Source organism: Antennarius striatus, chromosome 6, assembly GCF_040054535.1.
Source record: "Antennarius striatus isolate MH-2024 chromosome 6, ASM4005453v1, whole genome shotgun sequence".
In the NCBI taxonomy this organism is placed as follows: domain Eukaryota; kingdom Metazoa; phylum Chordata; class Actinopteri; order Lophiiformes; family Antennariidae; genus Antennarius; species Antennarius striatus.
Window position 1 is genome coordinate 23,480,999 of NC_090781.1, and position 23,998 is coordinate 23,504,996.

The 23,998-nt window shown below is 39.2% G+C and overlaps 2 protein-coding genes and 3 non-coding genes across 8 annotated transcripts in view; 3 read left to right on the top strand and 2 right to left on the bottom strand.

Moving 5' to 3' along the window:
• Positions 1-50: 50 nt before the first annotated feature.
• Positions 51-12,342, bottom strand: p2ry2.1 (purinergic receptor P2Y2, tandem duplicate 1). 4 transcript variants are annotated; one of them, XM_068316475.1, is made up of 5 exons: positions 4,432-5,419; positions 2,190-2,541; positions 1,333-1,501; positions 865-1,210; positions 51-780 (listed from the first exon to the last, which is right to left on the bottom strand). In XM_068316475.1, exons 1-5 carry the CDS (start codon positions 4,468-4,470, stop codon positions 586-588), a joined length of 1,101 nt encoding a protein of 366 aa, XP_068172576.1. In that variant the 5' UTR covers positions 4,471-5,419; the 3' UTR covers positions 51-585. The 4 variants fall into 4 exon arrangements, with proteins under 4 accessions (XP_068172576.1, XP_068172578.1, XP_068172577.1 ...); XM_068316477.1 differs by lacking the exon at positions 4,432-5,419 and adding an exon at positions 3,025-3,048 and having other exon boundaries at positions 53-780; XM_068316476.1 differs by lacking the exon at positions 4,432-5,419 and adding an exon at positions 12,268-12,342 and having other exon boundaries at positions 58-780.
• LOC137596166 (F-BAR and double SH3 domains protein 2-like) overlaps positions 6,885-23,998 on the top strand; it is a 46,507-nt gene continuing 29,393 nt past the window's right edge. Inside the window, exons 1-3 of the mRNA XM_068316473.1 lie at positions 6,885-7,223; positions 12,097-12,194; positions 19,209-19,254. Coding sequence (XP_068172574.1) covers positions 7,203-7,223; positions 12,097-12,194; positions 19,209-19,254 — 165 coding nt within the window. The 5' untranslated portion in view covers positions 6,885-7,202. The remainder of the gene's footprint in view (positions 7,224-12,096; positions 12,195-19,208; positions 19,255-23,998) is intronic.
• trnat-agu (transfer RNA threonine (anticodon AGU)) lies at positions 14,551-14,624 on the top strand. Its single transcript has one exon. It is a non-coding gene; the product is annotated as a tRNA-Thr (tRNA).
• trnat-agu (transfer RNA threonine (anticodon AGU)) lies at positions 15,623-15,696 on the top strand. Its single transcript has one exon. It is a non-coding gene; the product is annotated as a tRNA-Thr (tRNA).
• On the bottom strand, positions 17,411-17,483 carry trnam-cau (transfer RNA methionine (anticodon CAU)). Its single transcript has one exon. It is a non-coding gene; the product is annotated as a tRNA-Met (tRNA).

A 23,998-nucleotide genomic window follows, 5' to 3' on the forward strand; every position in this document is an offset into this window, starting at 1 on the left:
AGTGAGATGCATTCCCTAAAAATTACAGCACCTATCCAATATTGCACATGTACATTTTTACGTCAAAATTTAAAGTTCCATCTCATAACAAAATGTTTATTCCTTTATATTTTATGACTTAAAACACGAAAGACACATAAATATTGCAGCACAGTCGAGACAACACTTACAATCTTGCTTGGGTGCCGTGTGATCCGTGAAACGATAGAGTGGAAGAAAACCCACTTGTTGCATTACAGATACAGACCTATGGGTCTCCATTACAGTATAGTGATGCTTATAACAGATAAAAATGTAAGGACATAATTTATCTAGAAATCATCATTACTCAGGAATTTACATCTCAACAGTCAACATAAATCAATATTTCTTTAGACATCTTCTCCTGATATAAATGTGAACAAACTTTTATGTCAGTCAATTATATTTAAAATATTTTACACGTTTCAGTTTACAACTGTTTCTTCATAAGAAGATTCCAACCCTCAGAGGTGTTGTATTGAAGACTGAACAGTGCATCCTTGAACAGGACATGCCCCTGCAATGTTCTGTATTTTTCCATACAATGTTTTTTGAGGTACTTGTTCAAATTTCTGTTGTCACATAAGTTCTCTCATTCCTCGATTTTAATGTAGTGCAGGCTTTCTTCTTGGTGAGGCTACGGCGGACATCCTGTCCAGCCAGGAAGTACAGGATGGGGTCCACACAGCTGTTGGCGCTGGCAAACGGTCGAGTCACCTTGTAGGCCACACTAGATGCCTCCAGTAAATGACAGCTGATCTGATGAATACATAAAAATACGATAAACTTAAATTTTAAAGCAAACAAAACAGATTTTGTATATCCAAAAGTGTTTTCCCTCACCGTTGATGGACTGACTTGTCTTAGGTATCTGAAAGAGTAGTAAAGGCTCCTGGTGAGATGGAACGGGAGAAAGCAGAGCATGAATGTAGCCAGCACGATGATTATCATCTTTACTGATTTCTGCTTGGAACGGTGGGCCGCCAGGACCCCCGTCTGGCCATCGGCGCCCTCCGCAGACCCCCAGTCAGGCTCCAGAAGCTTCCGCACCATGAGGCCGTAACACACCATCACCACCATGAAGGGCAGGACGAACATGAGAATGGACACGACAGAGCTGTACACCAAGAAGTCATCAAAAAACTCAGGGCTGGTAGTGTCGTAGCAGATCCGCTCAGTGGCCACATCCCTGCAAAATAGGATGATTTTGACAGATTTACATTATTAAAGGCTGATGCCTCCATATTTGGCACTATAAGTAAAATAAGAGATAGGTATGATTGGGAAAAAATGACAGAAAAATGTAATCACTTAGTTCTTGAGAAGTAGAGAACAGGAGCCTGGCAGAATAAAACACAAGCCCACACTGCCACAGACACAAGCCTGGCCCGACGGGCGCTGAGCCAGTAAAGAGAACGGACTGGGTAGCAGATGCCAACGAACCGATGCAGACTGATACAACACAGGAACAGAATGGAACCTGCCAGAATTCACATATTCAAGTTAATTTCATGCTTCAATGAGTCACAATTAGATCTTGTTGTTTGTTGATTTTTATTCACAGCATGTTTCTAAAATTGTCTTTATGATATTTTAAATTATTTCATGTATTGTGTAATTTTAAAAAAAAAATTCAACTGTGTTACTTCAATTCAGATCATGTCAATGAATATTCTATCCATGAAATCAAATCAAACTGAACATTTTTATATTCTCTCTTTGCATGTCTGGGAAATACGCACCAAAATTCCATTAAAGTAAACTTGTGAATCAGCATAAACTAAATTTTATTTCACATAGTTTCTTCTTGTTATACATCCTCCTACTTCTTGATTATTTTTTTTTCCTGAAGATATTTATGTGATTAAATAATTAGATAATTTTGCTTCAGGTGGGTTTAAGTAAGGGAAAAATAAATGACATCACCATAATGAGTGTAACTGATTATAAAAAACAGGTGAGAGTAAGAATTATAATACTGTTTTCTTTACATTGCCTATAATCTTTTAGTGGAGTTATACTCCATTGTCTATTGCTTTTCAGTTTTGTATTGCATTGAGTATATCACATATTCTACATTACAACCTGTTGTGATCTAAGTCTAAGTACCAAATGACATCAAATTGTTTAATGCTGTAATGTATGACTGCACTATGCTAGAACTATACCGTATAAGTTGGCATAGAACAGGAAGCGTATGATCTTGCAGATCGGTTCACTGAAGGGCCAGTCATTCCTGTCGGCGTAGTAATACACGAGGAAGGGCAGCGTGAGGATGTAGAGAGTGTCACACATCGTCAGGTTGAACATGTAGATGGTGGTTGGCTTCCAGCTTTTAGTGCGGAACACAATCACATACAGTGCTGTACCGTTCAGCGCCAGGCCAACCACAAAGACCAGGCTGTAGCTGATAGGAAGGAGAATATATTTAAACTCTTCGTTAAATTTACAAGAGTAAGCACTGACGTTGGTTAGGTCAGTCCTGTTGTCATCAAGGGTGTCCATTCTGGTTCTAAACACCTGGGGAAAAGATAAGGACAAAGAAATACCATTTTAATTTTGTGTTTTACCAATCTAACAATGAAACACTTCAGCAAGCCTCAGCAGCACAGTTCAGTGTAAGTCATTCACATTTATTCACACAAACTAACAGGCTTACTAACACTTACAAGACATGACATCTCGACAATAGGTCTCCAAAGAAGTTCAAATTACCTCTCCATCCACAAAAAAGTAAACCTCTCTATAAATACTTAAAGATCTGAGCTGCAGAAAATAATGTACAAAATACTTAAGTTAAGAAGTCAACACCAAAGTCAAGCCACTCATGTGACTGCAAGAGATGGCGCCTTAAAGACTCAGATGTAAAACAGACCAACAGTGGCAGATTTACTTTTTTTTTAAACAGACTGATGCAAAGCCTCCACGACACTCTTGGTCTTCCTTGTCTGATATGTTTTCTTTCAAAACATTTTTTTGTCCCTGTCAAAGCATCATACTCACTCGGTGCCCTTGTTCTGTCCTTTTTTCTCTTAAAAACAGCTGCAGGTTAAATTTAACAGATAACAGACTTGAGACGGTGTGGCTCCTTTAGTAGTCATTCAAATTTGTCTCACCAGCTATGTACGCACTATAAAAACCTGAGCTCAAACATGCTATTTAGCAGTAAAGCCAGCCTGTGTCATTTACTGTTAAATTTGATGCAAAAAAACAAAATCCTCTAGTATTCAAAAGAAATATGCTAAAGCTCCAAGTCCTGTGTTGCTGATCCGATGTAATATATCCTCATCCTCACAGGAACACACCGTAAGTATTGGAATAACGTAAACAGCTGTATGCCTAAAAACCTTGTGGAGTTGCGAGCCTGTCTGACAAGCTGTAGCCTGTATGCCTTTCATTAATATTTGGGCTTGAGGCGTGTGTCCGCTCAGTTTGCAAAAACACACTTTCACATCCATAAACTCTTTAAGCCTGGAGGACAAAGTCAGTTACTTCAAGCCATTAACATTATTACATGCAGTCATGAGGTCATGATGAATACAAAATAATCAAAAAAACTATCATTTATTCTTCTCTTTAAAAATGCAATAACAAAATCCACGATAAATGCAAATGCATATATGTTTGAAGTTAAACACAGCTACTTGATTTTTCTGGCAAGTAATCAAAAATATGACAAAATTATTCAGCGGAAATGGTAACTAATCATTCCTGCGTGTATTTGTGTAGAGTTTCTAAAGAAATACAAACTAAAAGGAAAGCAGGCTGGGAATTAGACAGCATATTTTATGAAACACAAGTTTTAAATAAAAGACTTGAAACACAAGGTGACACAGCTTTTACTCTTTGATCGGTTAAATTAAGGTCACAAAAGCAATCGTCAAACACACTGTGAATTAAAGCTGTGTAAATAAAAAAGAAGAAGTTATTTTTCTGGATTTACCCATATATCTAGATTTACACCAGAATTTATAGGAATTTTGTCTGACTTGTGGGTCACTTGTCCACAATTTGTGGAATTCACAAAACAGTTTTTGTTGAAGCATAAAAACTTACAGAGCATGAATTTTGAAATAACATTTCACATGCACTATTTCATATGCAATATTTGGATTGAAATCTCACTATTTACATCTACAATCAATTTTTAGATAGATAGATAGATAGATAGATAGATAGATAGATAGATAGATAGATAGATAGATAGATAGATAGATAGATAGATAGATAGATAGATAGATAGATAGATAGATAGATAGATAGATAGATAGATAGATAGATAGATAGATAGATAGATAGATAGATAGATAGATAGATATACTTTATGGATCCCAAACTGGGAAATTTAAATTTAAAATTATTTTACATTTAGGTGAACTACTTTGCTATTGTTTTTTTAATGGCTCTTACCTTAGTATTGAAGAAAAAAAGGTTCCTGTAAGGACTCATAACCCAGAAGCCCCCCGGCAGGACCCTAGCGAATACAGTATGAGCCAACAAAGACTGTTTGCCATATTTTTCCTTGCATGTTGAAGAAAACAATGTGTGCTGATGTCAGTTGGTGTATTTGTCTTCTCTGAGGGCAAGAGAGCATGAGCCTTTGTTTCAATGTGTGAGTTAGGAGGGTGCTATCCCTTGAAGAAAGGTGAGAAATTCAAGGAACTTTCTACAAGTCCAGTGGAATGATCCAAATGCCTTTGGATAACCGTGACCTGGATAAATGAGAACCTTCACAGACAAAGGTGAGAAATTGTACTTAATGTCTTACCTGCTCCACAAACTCTGTGCATTAATGATTATACAGGATGTAACCTCAACCTTGACCATGACACGAAAGAGGCATGAAGTAAAATACCTTTGAGTAGGACACTGTTACTCCAAAACTTGACAGACATCCAACATTCTGTTGTAGTTTGGTATTACTAGCAGCAGCAATGTCAACAGAAGTACAATAACACTGGCTGCATGCCTTCCTATTACAATTAAAGGTATTTTAACACTAAGAGTCTTCAATTTCAAAGGTATTACAGGTGTTCTCTTAATCATACACATTTCTATCTTATTACATCCCGCTTGAAAGCGCTGAGTTATGGAAATTTTTAGTGTTCGTCCATCCATCCGTCTGTCCGTCCGTCCGCTAATCCAGCAAATATCTTCGCAACCATTGCAGATAAAAAGATGAAACAAAAAGCAGATTACTCCGGCGGCAAAGGGGATGAAAATAGGATAATGACCTTAACCTTAAGAAAACTAGGTCAAGGTCAAATTTCAACTTTTGTACACTCAGGAACTAGATAAGATAGAAAGATGAGGGAAAAGTAGGTCAAGGTAAAATTTTGAATTCAGGGGTGTTGCAGGATGTTACAGTCTCTGACTGCCTTGGTTCTAGTTCGTTTCTGCTGAGCAATTCATTTATTTCATCATTTGTCCCATAGGTAATATTTCAATAATAATAATAATAATAAGCGTCTTCACATAACAAATGCCTGCATTAACAAAATGCAGGCGTTTGCTGCTAATACAGTAGCCAACCTGCGGGGTATATCCTTTCAATTGTTATTGTAGTTCATTGTTAAATACATTGTGACACATGCTTTCATCTGGGTTTGGATGAAAGGTTGTATAAAAAGTATGATTACTTTTCCAAGCATTTACAGTATAATTTGGTCTGATGTCATATATTCCTTCTTTTTTATTCTTTCTTTTCTCCCTTTCTTAAACCTGCTTTACACCTGTCATCACTGAATTGATGATTCATTTTGTTCTGCTCTATTGATTTTTGTGGCACGCTAATTTTGCAAAGTAACTTATCTTAGTGTTCCTCAAAGGGACACACTTAAATGAACAGCAAACCTGCCAGCAAGCAGATTAACATTTTATTTCCTCTTTTTCATCAATCCCATCTCGTTTTCTTTAGTTCAATGCCAAATAAGAAAGTAGTACATTTAATAATCTAAATTGCTTAAATCTGTAATGTCATTTGCAATGTGTCAACACCAGGGTACGGATTGTTTCAAGAAGTGAGGTTAACCGAGTTTATTCGTAGTTGGTTGCTCTGAGGTGGAATAATCAGTTTTTGTTTGAGAATAATTTATCCAGAGTCAACCACTGGTAAGCCTGTAGAACTCGTCTTCGAAGGCCCATAAGTAAAGGAGGCATGATTAAAAAGGATAGTGACACGAAACTTTTTAGATAGGACTGTGTGAGGATATTTGAATGAAAAACGAAGAGTTTCTACTTGTTTCTTTAAAGGGACTTCTATTTCTTTCTTTTTCTTCATTTTCCTTCCTTCTCTCCCTCCCTTTCTTTCTTTCTTTCTTTCTACTGCATGGAATCATTTTTGTCAGAGCCGTTGAGCAAACCAATTTCCAATTGACTCATACTTCACAAAAATTGAAGGTAAATTCCTTTTTTTGTGAATCTCTTTTGGATTTTGTGTGTGTGACTTTTTTTATTTTTTATTTATTTATTTATTTTTTGTGTGAATAAACGCGCTTTTAAAAATCAAATCAAATCTTTATTCCTTCCTTGGCCGCGATCGATTTTTCCTGGATCGACTGCGGTTTCTTGTTGCTATGCGGGTCTGCAGGACGCAGCCTCCTATCGGTGCGAGGCTTTTCTCCTTGAGCGAGCTGTAGGAGCTCGGATAAACCTGACGTTCGGGGAATAATTACTCCCATTTGGAGTATCCATCCACCCTACCCCTGTCTGAAATACCTTTACAAAGGTGTTAATCGAGAATGTGGTCGACAGTAGACGATAACCCGCTAAACGACAAGAGGCTGTCCTCTCTTTTTTCCATCATTGATTGAGTGCTGTTCAGATCTCCAACACTTGGGGGAGCCAATGAGCTTCGTGGCTGAAGGGGTTCCCCGTTAATACTCCCCCATCCCTTCTCTCTGCTTTTACCTCTCCGTCCGTCTGCTCTCCTGCTTCACAGCACTGTACAGCACACAAACACAAGAGTGTTCAGTCTCGCCGTAGCTTTACTTTCCACTGTATAAACCAGCCATTTATCATCAATCATGGCCGCCGGAGTACAAATTTAACTCGTCTTTCCTCCCTGTCGTCTTGAGGGGAGGGTTTTTTTTTTTGTTTGAGGAAACAAACTAATAGTCACAAGGCTGATTTGGATCTCCTATATATCACAAGGGAAATACCATTCATGTCAATACTCCAAAATGCAGCCGCCGCCGAGGAAGGTGAGTGATCTCCAGGGTCCGTTATGTTTTAGTCGGACTGTCCAAACAATGACAGACGGATAACAACGTTGTAACCTCAGCGGTGGATTTTGTGTTTTGCCAACCAAACAAAGCCGAGTTCAATGCTGCAGCCGAGCGAAAATTAAATGAGAGAGAGAGAGAAAAAAAAAAGAAAAGAAAAACCTTTGCTAGCTATCGTTAGCAACATTTGCTAGCTTGGCTGCTCCGTAACCTATTGACATTAAACGCATCTGTCCAGCGAGAGCCGTCAGACGTCAAATGACGTTAGCTTGAAAACGCTAAGTATGCTAACGCGAAACATTATCATTTTATATTAAAGCATTCAATAACTTTAACTTAAACACAGCAATACAATTGTATTTTCTTGGTAAGTTCAGGCATCAAAATTTTATGTAAAAAAAAAATAAAAAAATAAAAAAATAAAAATCCAAACTACGGTTTCACGTCCGTGTTGTCCGTGTAGCACCGGTGTCATGTTGTCATGTTGCTAACAGAGGCACCGTGTTTTGGTGACAGTGGTCGCCCAGCCTGCGTAAGAAAAACTGCCTTTTCTGCACGTTTACGATGCTTCAATGATGAAGGGAAGACCTTCAGTCTGCCCGGGGTCGCTTCAGCTCCAGCTCTCAGAAGCTAAACGCACACACGGTGAGGAGACATGCTGGCAGAGCCTCGTCTGATACAGACTTATCATTGATTCAGCAAAAGGGCTGAGAAAAGACCACAGTTCCCTGTAGCCCAGCACACACTGTGGGTGAGTGTGTAGCTGCTCTCCATTGCTGTGTGTGAGTGTGTGTGTTGTCCTGAAATAGATGCATGAGAGCCAATTAGCCTGCTGTGAACCTCTGCACAGTTTTCTCTTAATTACCATATATTCCCACAGTGCCATTTATGCTCTGGGTTTCCACACACAGGCTGGCCCTGAACATGTCATATCATGTCTAAAACACACAGAGAAACGCACTACAACATTTTCTCTCATCACTGAGGCTGTAGAGACCTCTGGCTTTCTTGTTTCTACCATGTATGATCAAGCGCAGCATTATGATTATATTAATGTTATAAAACTCAATTTGTCAACAGTTAGTTCCCGTGAAAGCACTTTCAGGAATAAAAGAGAATTTGCAAGATACTGATGTGTTACCCACTGCCAATGTGGCTGACACACACGACCCACAGCAGCACAGCCTCAGTACAGTATCTGTATTTGGCTGTTAGATACTCAGAATTTGTCTCTCAGTGTCACACTCAGCCCCCTGGAGTGTTTTTTCTGTCTCAGCACATCTGCTTACAGACTGATCTTGTTTGGCTCACATAAAACAAAATTGGCTGCTAACAAGGTTAAAAAAAATATTTGCAATTAGGAGTGAAATTCTTCAACTTCCATTTCATATTAGGTTTACTGCCCAAATACGCTATTGATCAGCCATTTGAAATAACCAAATCAAATGAGAGCAGTTTGTAGAGCTCATTAAAATGAGGATTACATAGTTTTTCCTCTAAGTATAACACAAAATGTGAATTTTTCTAACTATTACAATCTCAGTTATTCACTCCTTTAGTACCAAGTATTTGTAGATTCTTGTAGAAATTCTTTTGCTGCTTTGAGCTGCTGAAAAAAAATTATGCATAGCCAGACACCAGCTTCTGGTGGCATTCCTGTGGAATCTTTGCCCATTCCTCAGACATAGGTCACTGGTTGTGTAATATTCCTGGCAAATGTGGTGAATCCACCTTTTTCAAATAACACTTGCTATTTTCTATGGGATTTAAGTCAAGTGACTCTTGAATTCTCCTTTTTATGAAAAAACGTCTTGCCAGAATTTGAGGTTTGTTTGGGATCATTGTCATTTTTGAATGTCGAGTGACGTCCAAGTTTCAGCTTCTACAGCTGAAATATTTTCTTTTAATATTTCTCGATACTTGATGGAATGTATCTGAGCTTCTACAGGACATGCTTCAGGTTTACAGTGCCTGGTGAGATGTAGAATGTCTCCAAGCCATGTTTCACTGTAGGTATGGTACTCTATTCGGCTTATGCCTCATCCTTCCCCCTCCAGACATACCTCTGATCCATCGGCCTGGAAAGTTCCAGCTTTCTTAAATCACTTCACAAAACACTTATCTACATTTTTTTTCAGTTTATTGGACTCTTGTTGTGCTTGTGATTCAGAAGTGGTGTATGATCTGATGTTAGGTCATGGAGACCTATAAATTTAGGTCTAAAAATAACTTTTGACCTTTCGGACACGACTGTGTTTTAACGTCATTTGATGTACACATATAGGTCGTTATGAGGGATGTATATTATTATACATTTTTAGAAGCGGCTGAAAAATATTATTTGCCCATAGACCCTGTGTATTACAGCTATGACTCCTGAAAATAGTTTTATCCTTTCTTTTCAACACTCAGTTTGTCACTCATGATATTCTTCCCTAGCCTTCCTCTCATTGGTCCATTTCCATGACCCCCCCCTTCGCCTTAGTGCCGTCTCTCCTTGTTTTTTGATGAGTGATAGAAGGTGAAATCAACTGAAGTCATTTGGTCCTGATAATGTAATGAACCGCTCCCTCCTTATCTTCCGAGACACAGCACATGAAAGAAAGGAGCTCCACTGTGTGTGTGTGTGTGTGTGTGTGTGTGTGTGTGTGTGTGTGTGTTGGAGTGTGTTTGCTAGTGCAGTGTGTTTTGTGTTGTTGATTGTTTGGTCTAGAATTGCATGAATTTGCCCACTGTTGCATTGGTGAATAGCTGATGGAATTCACCCACCGCTTCACAATGGCCACCATAGTGACTCAACAAGGGGCTGTACAATATTGGAATAAAAGTCACATTGTAACATTTGCTTTTCTACAATAAATACTGTACAGCAATATTCCAAAATTCAGAAATTTTCCCTGGTGAATAGCTCTGTTCAGAAAGAATTAATCAGTGTGAATATTGCAGCAGGTTTGTTAATCATGAGGGATGTTGGTCAGAGCCAAATATCCATCCATCCATTTCCTGTCACCTCTTTATCCGCTGTTGCGGGTCACGGGGAGCTGGAGCCTATCCCAGCTGGTTTAAGGCGTGAGGCGGGGGAAACTTCGGGCACTACGCCAGTGCACCGCAGAGCCACACAGAGACACAGACAAATACGCAGACACATGCTCACTCCTATGATCAATTTTGGAACCAGCCGATTAACCTGAAGCGCATGTTTTTGGATGTGGTGGGGAAGCCGGAGAACCTGGAGAGAACCCACACAGACACGGGGAGAACATGCAAACTCCACACAGAGCGGGACGCGAACCCGGAACCACCTTGCTGTTCGGCGACAGCGCTACCCACTGCGCCACCGTTCCTCCCAGAGCTGAATAATTAAAAAAAATAGCTCTAATGAACCAGAGTTCTCTTAATCAAATTATTCCTGTCATATAGATTATTCGTAAAAAATGGAAAACAGAAGAGTTTTTCTTCAAGTGTGTCAATGTTTTCCAGGTATTTTTTAAGGCTTACTTCACATTTCACATCTTCATATTGAATGTTGCAATGTCAATGTCAACACAGTACACTGTGAAACCCAAGTGAACGGTTTTTATGCCAATTCACGTGAAGTATGTCTGTTGTTTTTTTGAATGCTGAAGTGACTTCAGTCACCTTTATCTGCAAAAAGTTTCCTCTAGTCAAAACCATAAACTTATAACTTTGCTAGTTATGTATGCATGTTCTTAAGTGACCCTTGGGCTGAGCACACTCATGTGATGTGATTCGGAAATTGATTGATGAGGTTAACATTACTTTTCTTTGTGTCTATTCTATTTGCAGGCCTCATGAAAAAATAGACCTTCTAGACATTTAGTCATAAACCTTAAGCTCCTTTGTGAAGTGAAAATTTCATGAAAGATGTCACAACAGAACATTATCAGTGCAAAAAAGTGAATGTCACTAATGTTTTTATCAGTTGATTCAAATATGGGGTGCAGAAATGACAATTCTTTAACTGCTCATGAAGCAAAACTCAAATTGTCTCTTAACTTCTATAATTTCAGGAATTACTGTTGATTATTTTGCATGTACTTAAATTGTAATGTAGCTGAGTTTTGAGTTGTTTTTTAGATGAAATATCACCTCAGGCTGTAGCTTCACAGAGTTTGGTGTCTACATCAATATCACTTTGTACACATGTGTAATAGTCACATGGCAGGACAAGCCCTGTCAAGTAAAGGAAAGTAATACCAACATCTACAACACTTTTTGCTTCTTGGCCAAAAAAAGAAAAGTTACAAGTTTTTTTTTCCAAAACTGATGGACAGGAAAAGTCTGTTAATCTTTTAAGCGTGTTTATCTGCACCACATAGATTGAACATGCATTTCAACATTGTCAGAAATGGCAACTGTGACACTGATGTGCAACTTTGTTAACACAGGTGTTTGAGTCACACATTGAAAACAGAAAGTGAAGTGGTGACCAAGAATTGAACCAACAGCAGAAGTAGGAGGGGATTTTAAAAAAAAAAGTTTCAAGAAGAGAGATTTTTGAAACTTGGTGTAACTGCACATGAATAACATTGTGCATTTGTTTGGTTAAATGTCATGATAACCTCCAGCCCTGCTCCCAATCACAATTTCTAAGAAAATAAATTTCAGAGACAGTCTGGTTGTTGTTTATGTCCCTGTCTTGCAAATAGGTAGATGTATGTCAAGTAAATATTTTAGCTGTACTGTAAAGCACAAAGTCTCCATTGGCATCTAGTTTGTGTTTTCAGTCTGAAAATATCAATGAATGAAGTGTTCTGGGGTTAATATGGGTTGTGAAATAACTAAAGTATACACAACAGATGGATGACAAACATTTCCTTGTTTCCTCCAGGTCAAAGTGACACAGGAGCTGAAAAACACGCACACAGAGCAGATGACAAGACTGCACTTTAAACATCAGACCGAATGCGACCTGCTGGAAGACATGAGGTGTGAACACGTCTGCATCACGCATGTGCTAAAAGCGCTCATCCGCTGCAAAAGAACTGAGTAGCACACTCACCAACTGTCAGATGCTTTAACTCCAGTCATCATTGCTGACTGTGATGTGCACACCACACACAGATGGACACTGCTGTGCACAAGAATAAATAAAAAGGCCTCAACTAATGAGAGAGGGAGGAGTAGCATGTGAAAGGAAATGAGGAGGAGGAGGAGTATTGTCATATTCCAGTATTTTGGGAAGGACAAAGGGTCGGAAAAAAGACAAAGGAATTTCCTTCTGCAGTCTTCCTGCTCTGACAGTTTCTGTCTTCCTCTCTTCTGTCATTTTTTCCTTTTTCTCTCTCTCTCTGTTAGTTTTTTGTGTTGGTTTTGCTCTGAAAATATTTTCATCTGTTTCCACAGCTCTCCTTTTCATTTCTGTTCAGCTTGTTTACTCGTGTCATATGCGAAACTGGCAATTCTTTTTGGATTTGGCGATATAAGGAAACTCCACTTCCTTTGCATGCTCTTATTTTCTGTGTTGACTAAGCATTGATTATTTATGAGAGCAAACTCCATAATACTTTCTGCTTCCCTGCCTCCATCCCTTTCTTACTCTGTGTTTATCATTTCACTGCCTCTCCCGTCTCTTACTGATACTCCTCTCTAGTTCCTGTCTCTTTCTCCCCCCACAATCCCGTGGGCAGCACCAGTTATTTAAGAGTAGAGGGCCTTGTCGTTCGTGGGTTTTGCACATTGAGCAAAGTTCACATAAAGTTAGCCACTTTAGCATATACAGCCACCCTCTGCTGGTCCTGTCAGTCATAGTGATGGAGCTACACATTTCCAGTCAAAGACCCTTGACTTGTCTTTGTCATCGTCATTTTTGAAGGTTGTTTCCTGCACTGTTTTCTAGTGTGCTCCACCAGCCTCTTAATGTTATGTAATTACTTTTGATGAGGTATTCCGGTGGTGGTAAAAGCACAAACAGCAGGGTGGTGCAGTGATTATGGAGGCAGACTTTTTATTGGGAAGCTTGGGCTCGAGCATCAGAAGCAGTAAGGGTTCTGCCACATAGAATGTCCTTGATCAAGACACTGGCTGTTTCTGTCTGTTATGGGGCTCTGACTTTATTGTAGAGTTGTGTTTTTTTCTTTTTCTCAGTTTGTTGTAAAAGATCAGAACAGTTAGGGTTCTCTGTAAATCTCATCAGAAGCATGATGGCTGGTCAGTACACTTTAACTTTCACCACTGCTGATGTCAGAACCTTCTCAGCAGAGCTGTAACTCAGGTGCTAATAGGCAGCAGCTGGTCAGACTGCCAACTGTTTTCACCACTGCCTAATCTGTCACAGGTTCCATATAAGCCAGATGGGAAACATACATTGATACATAGTGAATAGATGTATGTACAGTACTGTGTGTGTGTCCATATCTTTTTGATCGAGCCCTGAGTAACATTAATAATTTATTGATACACTCGGGTTTTAAACTGGCCTGGCTCTAATGTTAGCCATGCAACGCAATAATGGGCCCCTGTCAATTCAGGTTACAATGCAAAAATGTTCAGCTACACTTTGTCAGCAAACACTAAGTAATCGAGGACAGTCACAAGCTAGCTGGTTGGCTATCACCGGGACCTGTACAGCAATGCTATGTAACAACGCACTGAACCTGAAACTGAGCCTTCGACTTATAGATCTTTGCAAATAGCTGCACAATTCAGGAAAAGCAAGCACACGCATCTAATAAAATGTGCAAACAGTTTGCTGACACGTATTTGCCTGCATAGAGCTTACAGAAGATTTTAACATTTGAATCCAACAACCGACTCCGAGGTTATTTACACTGAGTAATCCACAGGGTGGCTTTAATTAATGCACTGCCTCAAACACACATTCGCATACACAAGTTGCCAGCTGTAGTGCATTAACCTATGTGACTGGAGGGAAGAAAGAAATAAAGAAAGGCCAGCGTATCTAATCCTCTGGGAGAGCGGTTCAGTTGGACTAGTCTTTTGGGGAGAGGATGAAAGAGAGGGAGGGAGAGGATTGTTGATGAGTTGGTGAACCCAGAGAGTACACTTTGTGTCCTCAATCCAGCTAAATCCCCCATACCCTTATATGTGCTTCAGCAACTACACACACACATGCACATGCACTACATACAACATACAGTATATACATTATTTAATGCCATCACTCTGGGACAGATAGGAACATTTAACCATATTTTGCCTTTGATCAAATACTGTTTTCTTGGTTAATGATTTTTCTAGTCCTGAGTGTATGATGTTTGTTTTCAGTTTCTTAAAAGTTCTTTTAATTCTTTGAAGCAACATCCATTGCCATTTTGTTGTAGCAGGTGCTGTGGCTTAGTTGGTTAAAGCGCCTGTCTAGTAAACAGGAGATCCTGGGTTCAAATCCCAGCAGTGCCTTTTCTTGTAATCAGAGCAAGTCTTAGGAATAAAGCTCCAGTGGTTGTTTAGATATCAGAAAGCTAGTGTGAAGAATTCATTCTGCTCAAATCCAGTCATCATTCAGGGTTATGTTTGAAGAGTCAACTGAACGATTTCTGCTGTCTTTCTTGAATACTTGGAATTTGCACGCAAATCTTGCAGATGGGCTTTCTCCATCTGCAAACAGCGTGAAGCCAATATCTGTCTCAAACTGCATAAATGCTAGTATCTTTTCAACAGAGACATGTCAGCCTAACCACTCTGTCATTGGTTCACCAAGCCTGATCTTGAGTTCTGTTCCAAATATTAATTTTGTTTAAATTTGATTTTGGGCTTCACAATCAAAAGCACACAAGCCACGTTAAAACCATCAATGCCTGATTTGTTTGGAATGATCAAAATCTCTACATCAGAGGATTTATATTCTAACCAGAGAAGCTCAGCAAAGCTAATGAAAGGTGTTGGACATTAACAAGCAGAATGTCAGTGTTTCAAGCAATCAGTCTATGATCTGTCTGTTGTCTGGACCCAGCTGTCTTATCTCATTACCTCAGCCCTCCTTTGCATGCTGTGGGTGTTCTCTAGTTTCCTGCAGAGATATTGTTCTGATTATCATACAGCCTGATGTCAGTGTGATCGGCTCCATGCTACAGTAATGTTGTTCTTGTGGTTGGGAGTGATTCTGTCCAAATTATGACATTGTGACTTATCGTGAGTCTTGTAGGCGTCCTAAGGGTGCTGTGGCTTAGATGGTTGAAGCGCCTGTCTAAACAAGAGATCCTTGGGTTCAAATCCCAGCAGTGCCTTTTATACAGTCATTTTGTAATGTTAATATTTGATTGAAAAAATGAATAATTATGACTTAACAATTATTTCAGGACCACAAATAACTTCTCGTGATGGATATTATCTGCAAGTGACTGATTTCGAGTGAGGGTCTCACAACGACTTTGATCTGTTATCATTATGAAGACACAGGCGCTGTGGCTTAGTTGGTTAAAGCGCCTGTCTAGTAAACAGGAGATCCTGGGTTCGAATCCCAGCAGTGCCTTTTCTTGGTCTGTAATGGAGCCTGTGGGCAGAGTATATAAGGAGACCTATGGATGAATTTGATCTCTGTAACTGGAACACTCTCAGGGGATTGCATACACTCGCGTACCCCTTCCCCATATGGGAGGAGTGTCATAGATTTGTCTTTCACAGAAAAAAGGTAATGTTCTGCATTTGCATAATTTTTGGGAAATATCTTACATAGTGCAGTTTCCATATTAATTTAACACATCACCTGTGTCCTTGTGGTTATAATGCGGCTTCCAGTCAAGACAAATGCACTGTAGTCTATACTGTATTCTGACATCCATAGCCACAGTTTAATGTCTTTCCCATCCTTTCAATCACCTTCCTTCTGTTTTTCTGTCATGGAGCAGGACATGCAAGAACTACACTGTTAGATTCCTGTGGTCTGTTGATTCAGACATGACTCCATTTAATTTAATTAGATCAATAGCCTGAAAGCAAACCTTAGCTAGACATATTAAAAATCTCTTCTGCCATCACAGACTGATAAAAGAGCAGCTATATGCTTAATAGTAAGCTGCCGCCGCAAGGGTTAAAACAGTTTACTTTTACAGCCAGAGTGAGATGACATAAAGTTCAACTGAAACCTGGGGAAACCTTAGCCTTTCTGCCAGAGATAAATACGGACAGTAAATGCTTTTTAAAAATGCCCAAATGAAATTAACTCTACCTGTTGCGTCATTTCAAGCTTTTCCATTGTCTAGGCTCTGTGTTTTAAATGGTCAAAGTGGCTGTCTATTAAAACAGCAGATCCTTATTATAAATCCAAGCAGTGCCATTTCACCTTTGCAGCGGGAAGCGCTGTTGTCAGATCTCATGCTAAATTTACTTTAGAGGTTCTTTTAGAAATGCAATTCTTGTCTGTTGTTGTCCACTTTAGTATTGGTCCCGCTGTAGACCAAGATTTGTGGCCACAAAGCATGACTTTAATTTGTCCTTTGGAAGAGAATTCAGTCTGGGACAAAAAAGACAGACTACTTAGCACTTTTTATTCAGACAGCTCGATTTGCATGGCCAGTAAACCCTTCTTTTTTTCAGTCATCAGACACAGATGTGAAATACCTGTGCTGCTCATTAGTCTTGTGTATCATTGTTTGTGGGAAAGCCGACAATGGGGGCTTATGAAGGCTGATTACTGCTGCAGCATGATCTCTTCGAAGCTGAAAGAAGGTAGGGGAAAGGTTTACGAATAAATGATAATTAACCTGTGAAACAAATTGCACAGTGGCAGAGTGGGTCTCCCTGTTGCCTCCCGTATAGCCAGGTGAGATAGGCTCCAACTGACCCACAGAGTGGATAAGTGGTTGTAGTACGATAAACAATTTCCCCTGGGGATCAAAAAAGGATTCTGATAAAGGAGGGATAGAAGAAAGAGAGTGTTGGTCAGGGATTTGTACTGCATTCTGACATGAAGAATGTGAACTGTCACTCTTCAAAGGTAGTTTGTCACTTAGCACACATCGGTTCATCAAAATAGAACTTTGATGGCCAGAAAGAAAGTTAGTATTTGAGTGATTTCGTCAGGTCAGTTTGATGTGACACATGGTAATACAGTATTGGGATTAATAATTCTTCACTACATGGAGCAATCCAGAACAGAGAGCATGATTTAGTTGTTTTTAGTCGAGTCACTTGATCCTTTGTTTTATGAAGATCACGCTGATTTTCCAAACAAATTCCAAAATTTCTGCCCCGTGTGAGGCTCGAACTCACGACCTTCAGATTATGAGACTGACGCGCTGCCTACTGCGCCAACGAGGCCTGTGTTCCAGCATGAGCATGTTTGCTCTTGTTTGGAGGGTCGGGGGGTGGGAGGTTCGCTCTGTCACTGGGGGAGGGAGCGAGTACTTTATCTACTTACATGCATGGGGTGGAGTCAAACACACACTCCAATCACATGCAGTGGAATATTGGCCGGTGCAGTTACTGCATTGCATTTTGTACATGCCTTTCTCTGTCCAAGTGACTAGACCAGCAGGACTGCCCTATTTTTCTGGGCTGTAATTACCACAGAGAGATTTGGCAGTAATTATGCTATCTACACTTATATTAAGTGTTATCCTCCTTTCTCTCTCTTCCCACACTGTTTCTTACAACTGTATTGCCACCTTCTTCACACATGGAAGTTATTTCAAATGGTTTGGTCAGTTGAAGTGAACAGCAGAGTTAGTTTTATAATTGAAAAAAACAAACAAACCATGAAAGTAATGATTGCATACAGATATACCCTTAGGCTATGTGGATAACATCTTACATGTGGTTTTATAGATCATTTTAACTTAATAGAAAGTCTAAACACTGTGTTTTTCAAATAACCAGAGGGAAGATAAGATAATTTAACACTCAGCTTAAACATTACTTTGTCTTTGTGGCATACATTTTAATTACAAATCTAAATAAAGTTGCATTTAGACAACTTTATTTAAATTGTCCAAACAAATGTAAACTACTTTCTTTTTTCTACTTTGCTCTTTATATTTACATACACACATATTTTCCCAATTTCTTGGTCATAAACTTTTTTAATCTTGTGCATGTTTTTGCACTGCATTGACATGTCGGTGGTTCAGACTCTAATTTTTAAAATTTTGAGCTAAGTAAACTTGCTGTCACAATTAGTGGAATTGACGATTCTTGCAATAAGTTTCTCTTAGTAAGACCCATAAAGGCCATAAAGGGTCTTATCAAGCCATTGAAAGGATGATTGACTGCACACCTCTGTCCTTTATGTAATCTCATTGGGCCCAGTATCTGTGACTGAGAGAAGACATAAAAAAAATCCCCCGTTCAATAAAGCGTTGATAGAAATAGCACCAGAAACAGGCCCATCTCCTCAGTCTAGTGTCAACAAACACTGATGTTTGATTAGCAATAAATTTAATTTCAGAAGAGTTGTTACTGTGTGTACCAACACAGCTTTCGTAGGAGACTTTCATCAACAGCTTCTTGATTAGTATATTTATGTATTACTAGTCATTTTTGTTATTTTAATTTGAGAGTAAACATTTTTTGCACTTGGTGGGGTTTTTGTCAGTGTGCATGCTGCTTTGTTCACATAGTAAACGGTGCCAGTACATTTATCTGTGTGTACAACTTTATACTTAATGTTATGTTTTTCATTCTGCACATTCCTTAGCTGTGATAAGAGCTTCCTCTGTCTGTGTTACCAGGATGTTGTGTGATGCAGAGTGGGCGCGGGGAAAGTTTTCAGATGTTTGTGCATTTTGTGGGTCACAACTGGGGAATTTTTTTATTTTCATTTTTAGAAAGACAGAAATACAGCTTCGTTTCTTTTTGCATTATGTTTAGGTCAGAGTTCACCCCTGAGATGTCCCTGTAGGCCTGACATTGTTTCACACGCTCTTGCGACAAAAACTATAAATAAAAAGAAGATATTTTATTTTTGAATATGTTTTCTGCTGTATTTAATTGAAACAACATTGTACAACAAATGTAACCCATCTCTGTGTCTTTTTTCCTCCGTAGGAGCTACAGTATGAAGAAGGGACAGCTGGAGAGGGACTATGCACAGGTGAGACCGACTGACGAATGTTTACTCAACTGATTTAGCTTTGTGCATCAATTTCAACTTAATCCCCGTGCAAATACAGTTGCTTTGATGGTGGAGTGTGAAATTCTAATATACTGTATATGTAAAAGGATCTGTGGGACGCATGTTAGTCATTTTTTGTGGCCTTTATTTTGATATCCTAAACCACACGTTTATACATATAGCTGCATATGGAGCCAACAAAGATGAGGTTCTTCCAAAAATGAGACACCTACAGATTCCCTCTTTATTTTTTCAGATTAATAAAACCTCTCAGATGTGCTGTAGACCAAACTTGGCTTCATTTCCCATATTATTGTTTGATTACTCACAGATGTGTGTTTACTTACCTCTTCCTGGTATTGTTTTGTCCTGTGTTCTCATTTATGAAATAGCTGCTGGTATTAATGAGTCATTTACGCTAGACAATGATATCAGCTCAGCAATAGACTGCATAGTCTTATTTGCATACAATTCTACCCAGCATGCAGTTCTAAATGATTTGAGTAGACAAGCAGGCAGGATTTCAGTATTAGAACTCCCCACTTCCAAAGCAAAGGGAGCTTGGTTCATAAAGCTCATACGCAAAATCATTCTTCCTCTTTTAGCCTTTTTAAGATGGGACAAGCTTTTATTTAGACGCACAAAATCGCACATCTGTTTTTTTCTGATGTGGAAAGACGGAATGTAGCTGTGATTTTTTTGAATGGCAGATGTTTTGAAGATTAAAATATATATTTATCGTAAATGTCTTACATGTTCCACACAGAATGCATAAGAATAAAACATGCAGGCTAACCGATTGGAACAAATCCTTTTTGCAGTGTGTTACTTGTTGTTTTAATACCCCTTTAAATGTGACTTTTTGAAGCAATAAATTTGAAAGACTTCTATTTACTTAAATTCTTGTTTTAGCACAGCTTTTGTTCCCTTCAAACCAAAGATTATTTCGAATTTAACAAAGAGCGATCCAGTGGTCAGACTTGTGGGGAGACAGAATGGGTCAACTTATTCTCATACACGTCTCTCATGTTCATGCAGACACTAAGAGGAATTCTTTTAGCACCCACAATCTCTGATCGTAATTGTAATATATTTCCCCTGCAACTCCTGTATCACCGTACAAATGCTTTCTTTACACAGTGGTTCACACAAACAAACCCAGTTTTGAAAAGTATCCTTAACAACTCAATATTCATGCATGCTTGTCTTCATTTGCATGTGGTTTGAATAATTAAGTGTTAGTTTCCTGCGGTCAACTCCTCTGGTTTCAGAAGCTCATTATCTCCCCTCTCCCTGTCTTTCTCTCTCTCCATCTCCCACCATTCTTCCTCAGTGTAGTCTTATTCACCTTAGAAATACAGGTTGCTTAGCAACCCCCCCACCCCCACCCCTCACTACAACAATGGATCCCCTTTTAATTTTTGTGTCATTCACATACATGTGTGTATGTTCATGTGTTTACATCTTGAGAATTCAATTCTTAAACATACGATTAAAATAAAAACAGTCTTTCTTGACTTGTATCCTGAAAACATTTTGTGACGCCACATTTGCCCTCGCCACCGATCTCCGTTTCCATCAGACACTCAGCTAGCCATCCGACACTCGCTTGTTGGCCCCTCCTTGAGGTACAGACAAAAATTCAGCAAATCATCAAGTCATACAGAGGGACAGATGGAGAGAAAGTGAGAGGAGGGGTAGTGAACAAAATAGAGATTGAGCCACAAAATAGAAACTGAGCTCGAGAAAGATTACAGCGGACTGGCAGGGAAAGAGCAACATAGCTAGTGGAGTGGAGATGTTGTCGTTTAACCTTTTGTCCTTTCTCTCTCTCTCAGTCCACATATCCAATCTTTGAAGAATTTCCCAACTGTCAGTCAAAAGCTCAAACATTTTCTGTATACTTGTTAGTTTGCCAGAGTTCGCTATTTGGCTTTTCCCTCCCACAGTAAGCATTACTGAAATAGTTTCAGGCTGGGGTCACACTTTGCTGTGCTGCCCAAAAAGTCCGGCTGGTTTCTGCTGTGTGTGTGTCCTTCTGCATGCCTGTCATGCACCCCTGCATGTGGATCAGCCTCTGTTTTACGGGTGCATCTTAACGTGTGTAAGAAGTGTAGAAATAAATGTCAGTTCTGTTTTACGGGTGCATCTTAACATTTGTAAGAAGTGTAGAAATAAATGTCAGTTCTTTATTCACTGTAACCCATTCAGAACACAACGCTTACGCACAAACTCAGCAGAAGTTTGAGACAGAGAAGTGAAAAAACGATAGATAGATCGACAGATTGATAGATAGGGCATGAAATAGAGTATTTTGATTGAGGAGAAAGATGAGGGCATAAGGTGGTTGATAAGAAAGTGGCACAAAGGCATGTAGAAATGAGAAAGAGGCACCAGGTAGAATGCGACTGGAGGTAGGACAACGTGACTGAGTTGAAGACTGAGAGTAAACAGGGGGCTGAAAAATCAAGGTGACTGGAGAGCTGCTGCAGTGGGCATGCAGCTAGAGAGCACTCATGAATGAATAGGTGGAGGCATGAAGAATTGTAAATTGGGATTTTGATGCAGCCCCAGTAATCATCAGTTGCTATTTGGACTGCTGAGGCATGCCTGGACAAATTATGGTTGCGCAAATTGAAACAGCGAGTTGACAGTAAATGTCTTGCAAAAGAAGTCACCTTTCAGGCCTATAAACAGGAATTTTCCATCTTAAATTTGACCTTTAATTGTAGTATATTCCACATGGACATGCTAGTGAAAAATACCAGAATGCAGGTGTCACTAGACTGATTTGAAAATGATGGAAATAATCAGGCTGCCAGGTTATTAACGGAAATGCTTCAAATTCATGATATTCAGCATGTCTTTCCTTTTCCTTCTCACTCTCTCTCGCTCTCACTCTCTCCTTCTCTCTCACACACACATACACACACACACACACACACACACGAAAACATATTTGAATCAGGATATTGCTGTCTGGGTTCCCTGTTTGCCACACGAGTCATCAAAAACAGGATGTATGCATGTGCGTGCGTCTTGATTTGCTGTTTATGCATCTTAAGGACCAGCACCCAGACCACACAGGAAGGGCAGAGGGGTTGCCGTAGCAACGTGCCATTCAGGTGGCTGTCAGGTGATGACAGCAAAGAAAGGAGGATGGAGGGATGGGATGTCCTATAAAAAGAAAGGAGCAGGGGAGAGAGGATGCAGAGAGAGGCAGACTTAGAGAGGAGCGAATGACACGGACAGAAAATGTGGAGGAGAAGGTAAAACTGCAACGTCGCATCAGATAACGAGTAGTTTCACGTTCCCCAACAATGTCGTATCATATCAGAGTCATTCTGTGTGACAAGTTCGGTCTCTATCAAGCTCATCTGTTGTTTGTCAGCTGACAGGTCCATCACCATAAACTCACCTGAGAAGGTTTGTGGGAGGCTTGTCTGATGGAGTCACTATAAGCACTCCTCCCACTTCATCGTTTGACTTGTGAAGATCATTTATAAAATATTAGGAACATATAAATAAAGGATAGATTCACTTTTCTACAGCATTCAAACACCACGTTTCCCCATGGAGATATCTGCTATTATTAGTTGTTAATTTTATTGGTTGTTAAGCTTCACCATTTTGAGATACTGGAATGCAGTCGGCACACAACCACGGCTTCAGAAGTCTTGTTTGTGTGCGTCAGTACATAACACTGTAAATATTAATTTCTTTTAACTATGATAATTACTAAACATGCAAAAGAATGCAATCTGGAATAAATGTTTCCTTTATTTAATTCACAGCATACACACAAAAAAAATCACACTGACCTTAAATTTTCCTACTTTTGCAGGGACATTTCGTTTTTTGAGGACATTTAATATTAATTCACTTTAATTGAATGCATCTGATAAGTAAACATAATATAAATGACTTGAACTCAGGAATGTTTAAAATTGTATTGGCAAATCTTTGGTAATCACCACAGACAAAGACATGAAGTAATTAATTTAGTTTATTTTCCTTTTTGAATTTTTTATTTTATTTCTAAATATTTTTTAATTAAAAAAAAAAAATCTTTCTTGAAAATTTTTTAACCTTTAATTAATAAGGCTTTCAGATGCGGAGGGCAGGAGGATTCAGCATCATACTGAACAGGCGAACAGCTGAAATGAAATGAAAACAGTACGAACTTTTTAAGGCTGCAATGTCTCAAATTTTTATGTCTCACCCACACCCAAACACTTTCTTTTTCTCAGACACTCACATTCTTTTCTGGCTTTCTTGAAAAGACAGTATTCTCACCACTAGCCAGGAGATGCATAAAGCCAAGTGTTCAACCTCATAGGAGCACTGATCTATTCTTTATACAAATATGATGTAGACACAAATCGAATGTATAAAATATGCACAGAACCCAACAAATATATCATTTTTATACACGGACTCGTTAAAACAATGGGACATTGACAAGGAAATTATGTCATTAAGGGTGTGTTATTGGCCAACTTCACTTTGAAAGTCCCCTCTCATCATGTTATTCATATCCTCTTCCCGCTTTATTCTCCTCTTCCCCCTTATCCTGTAATCCATTTACAGCAGTGTTGAAGCAGCGAATCATCGTCCAGAAAAAAGCTCTGATCTTATATCGCCGGTCAGTGAATGTGTGTGTTTGTGCTTCCTGAAGTGCAGCTCAGTAGATGAGGCAGGACAGCAGAGGTGTAGAGTGTAA

What these genes read in the sequence shown, in the direction of transcription:
- p2ry2.1 (XM_068316475.1), bottom strand. Translation starts at nt 4,470, where the DNA reads ATGAGTCCTTACAGGAACCTTTTTTTCTTCAATACTAAG. An exon ending in TTTTTTTCTTCAATACTAAG is followed by an intron (nt 2,542 to 4,431) that starts GTAAGAGCCATT and finishes TCTTTTCCCCAG; the next exon opens with GTGTTTAGAACCAGAATGGA. An exon ending in GTTCTATGCCAACTTATACG is followed by an intron (nt 1,502 to 2,189) that starts GTATAGTTCTAG and finishes GAATTCTGGCAG; the next exon opens with GTTCCATTCTGTTCCTGTGT.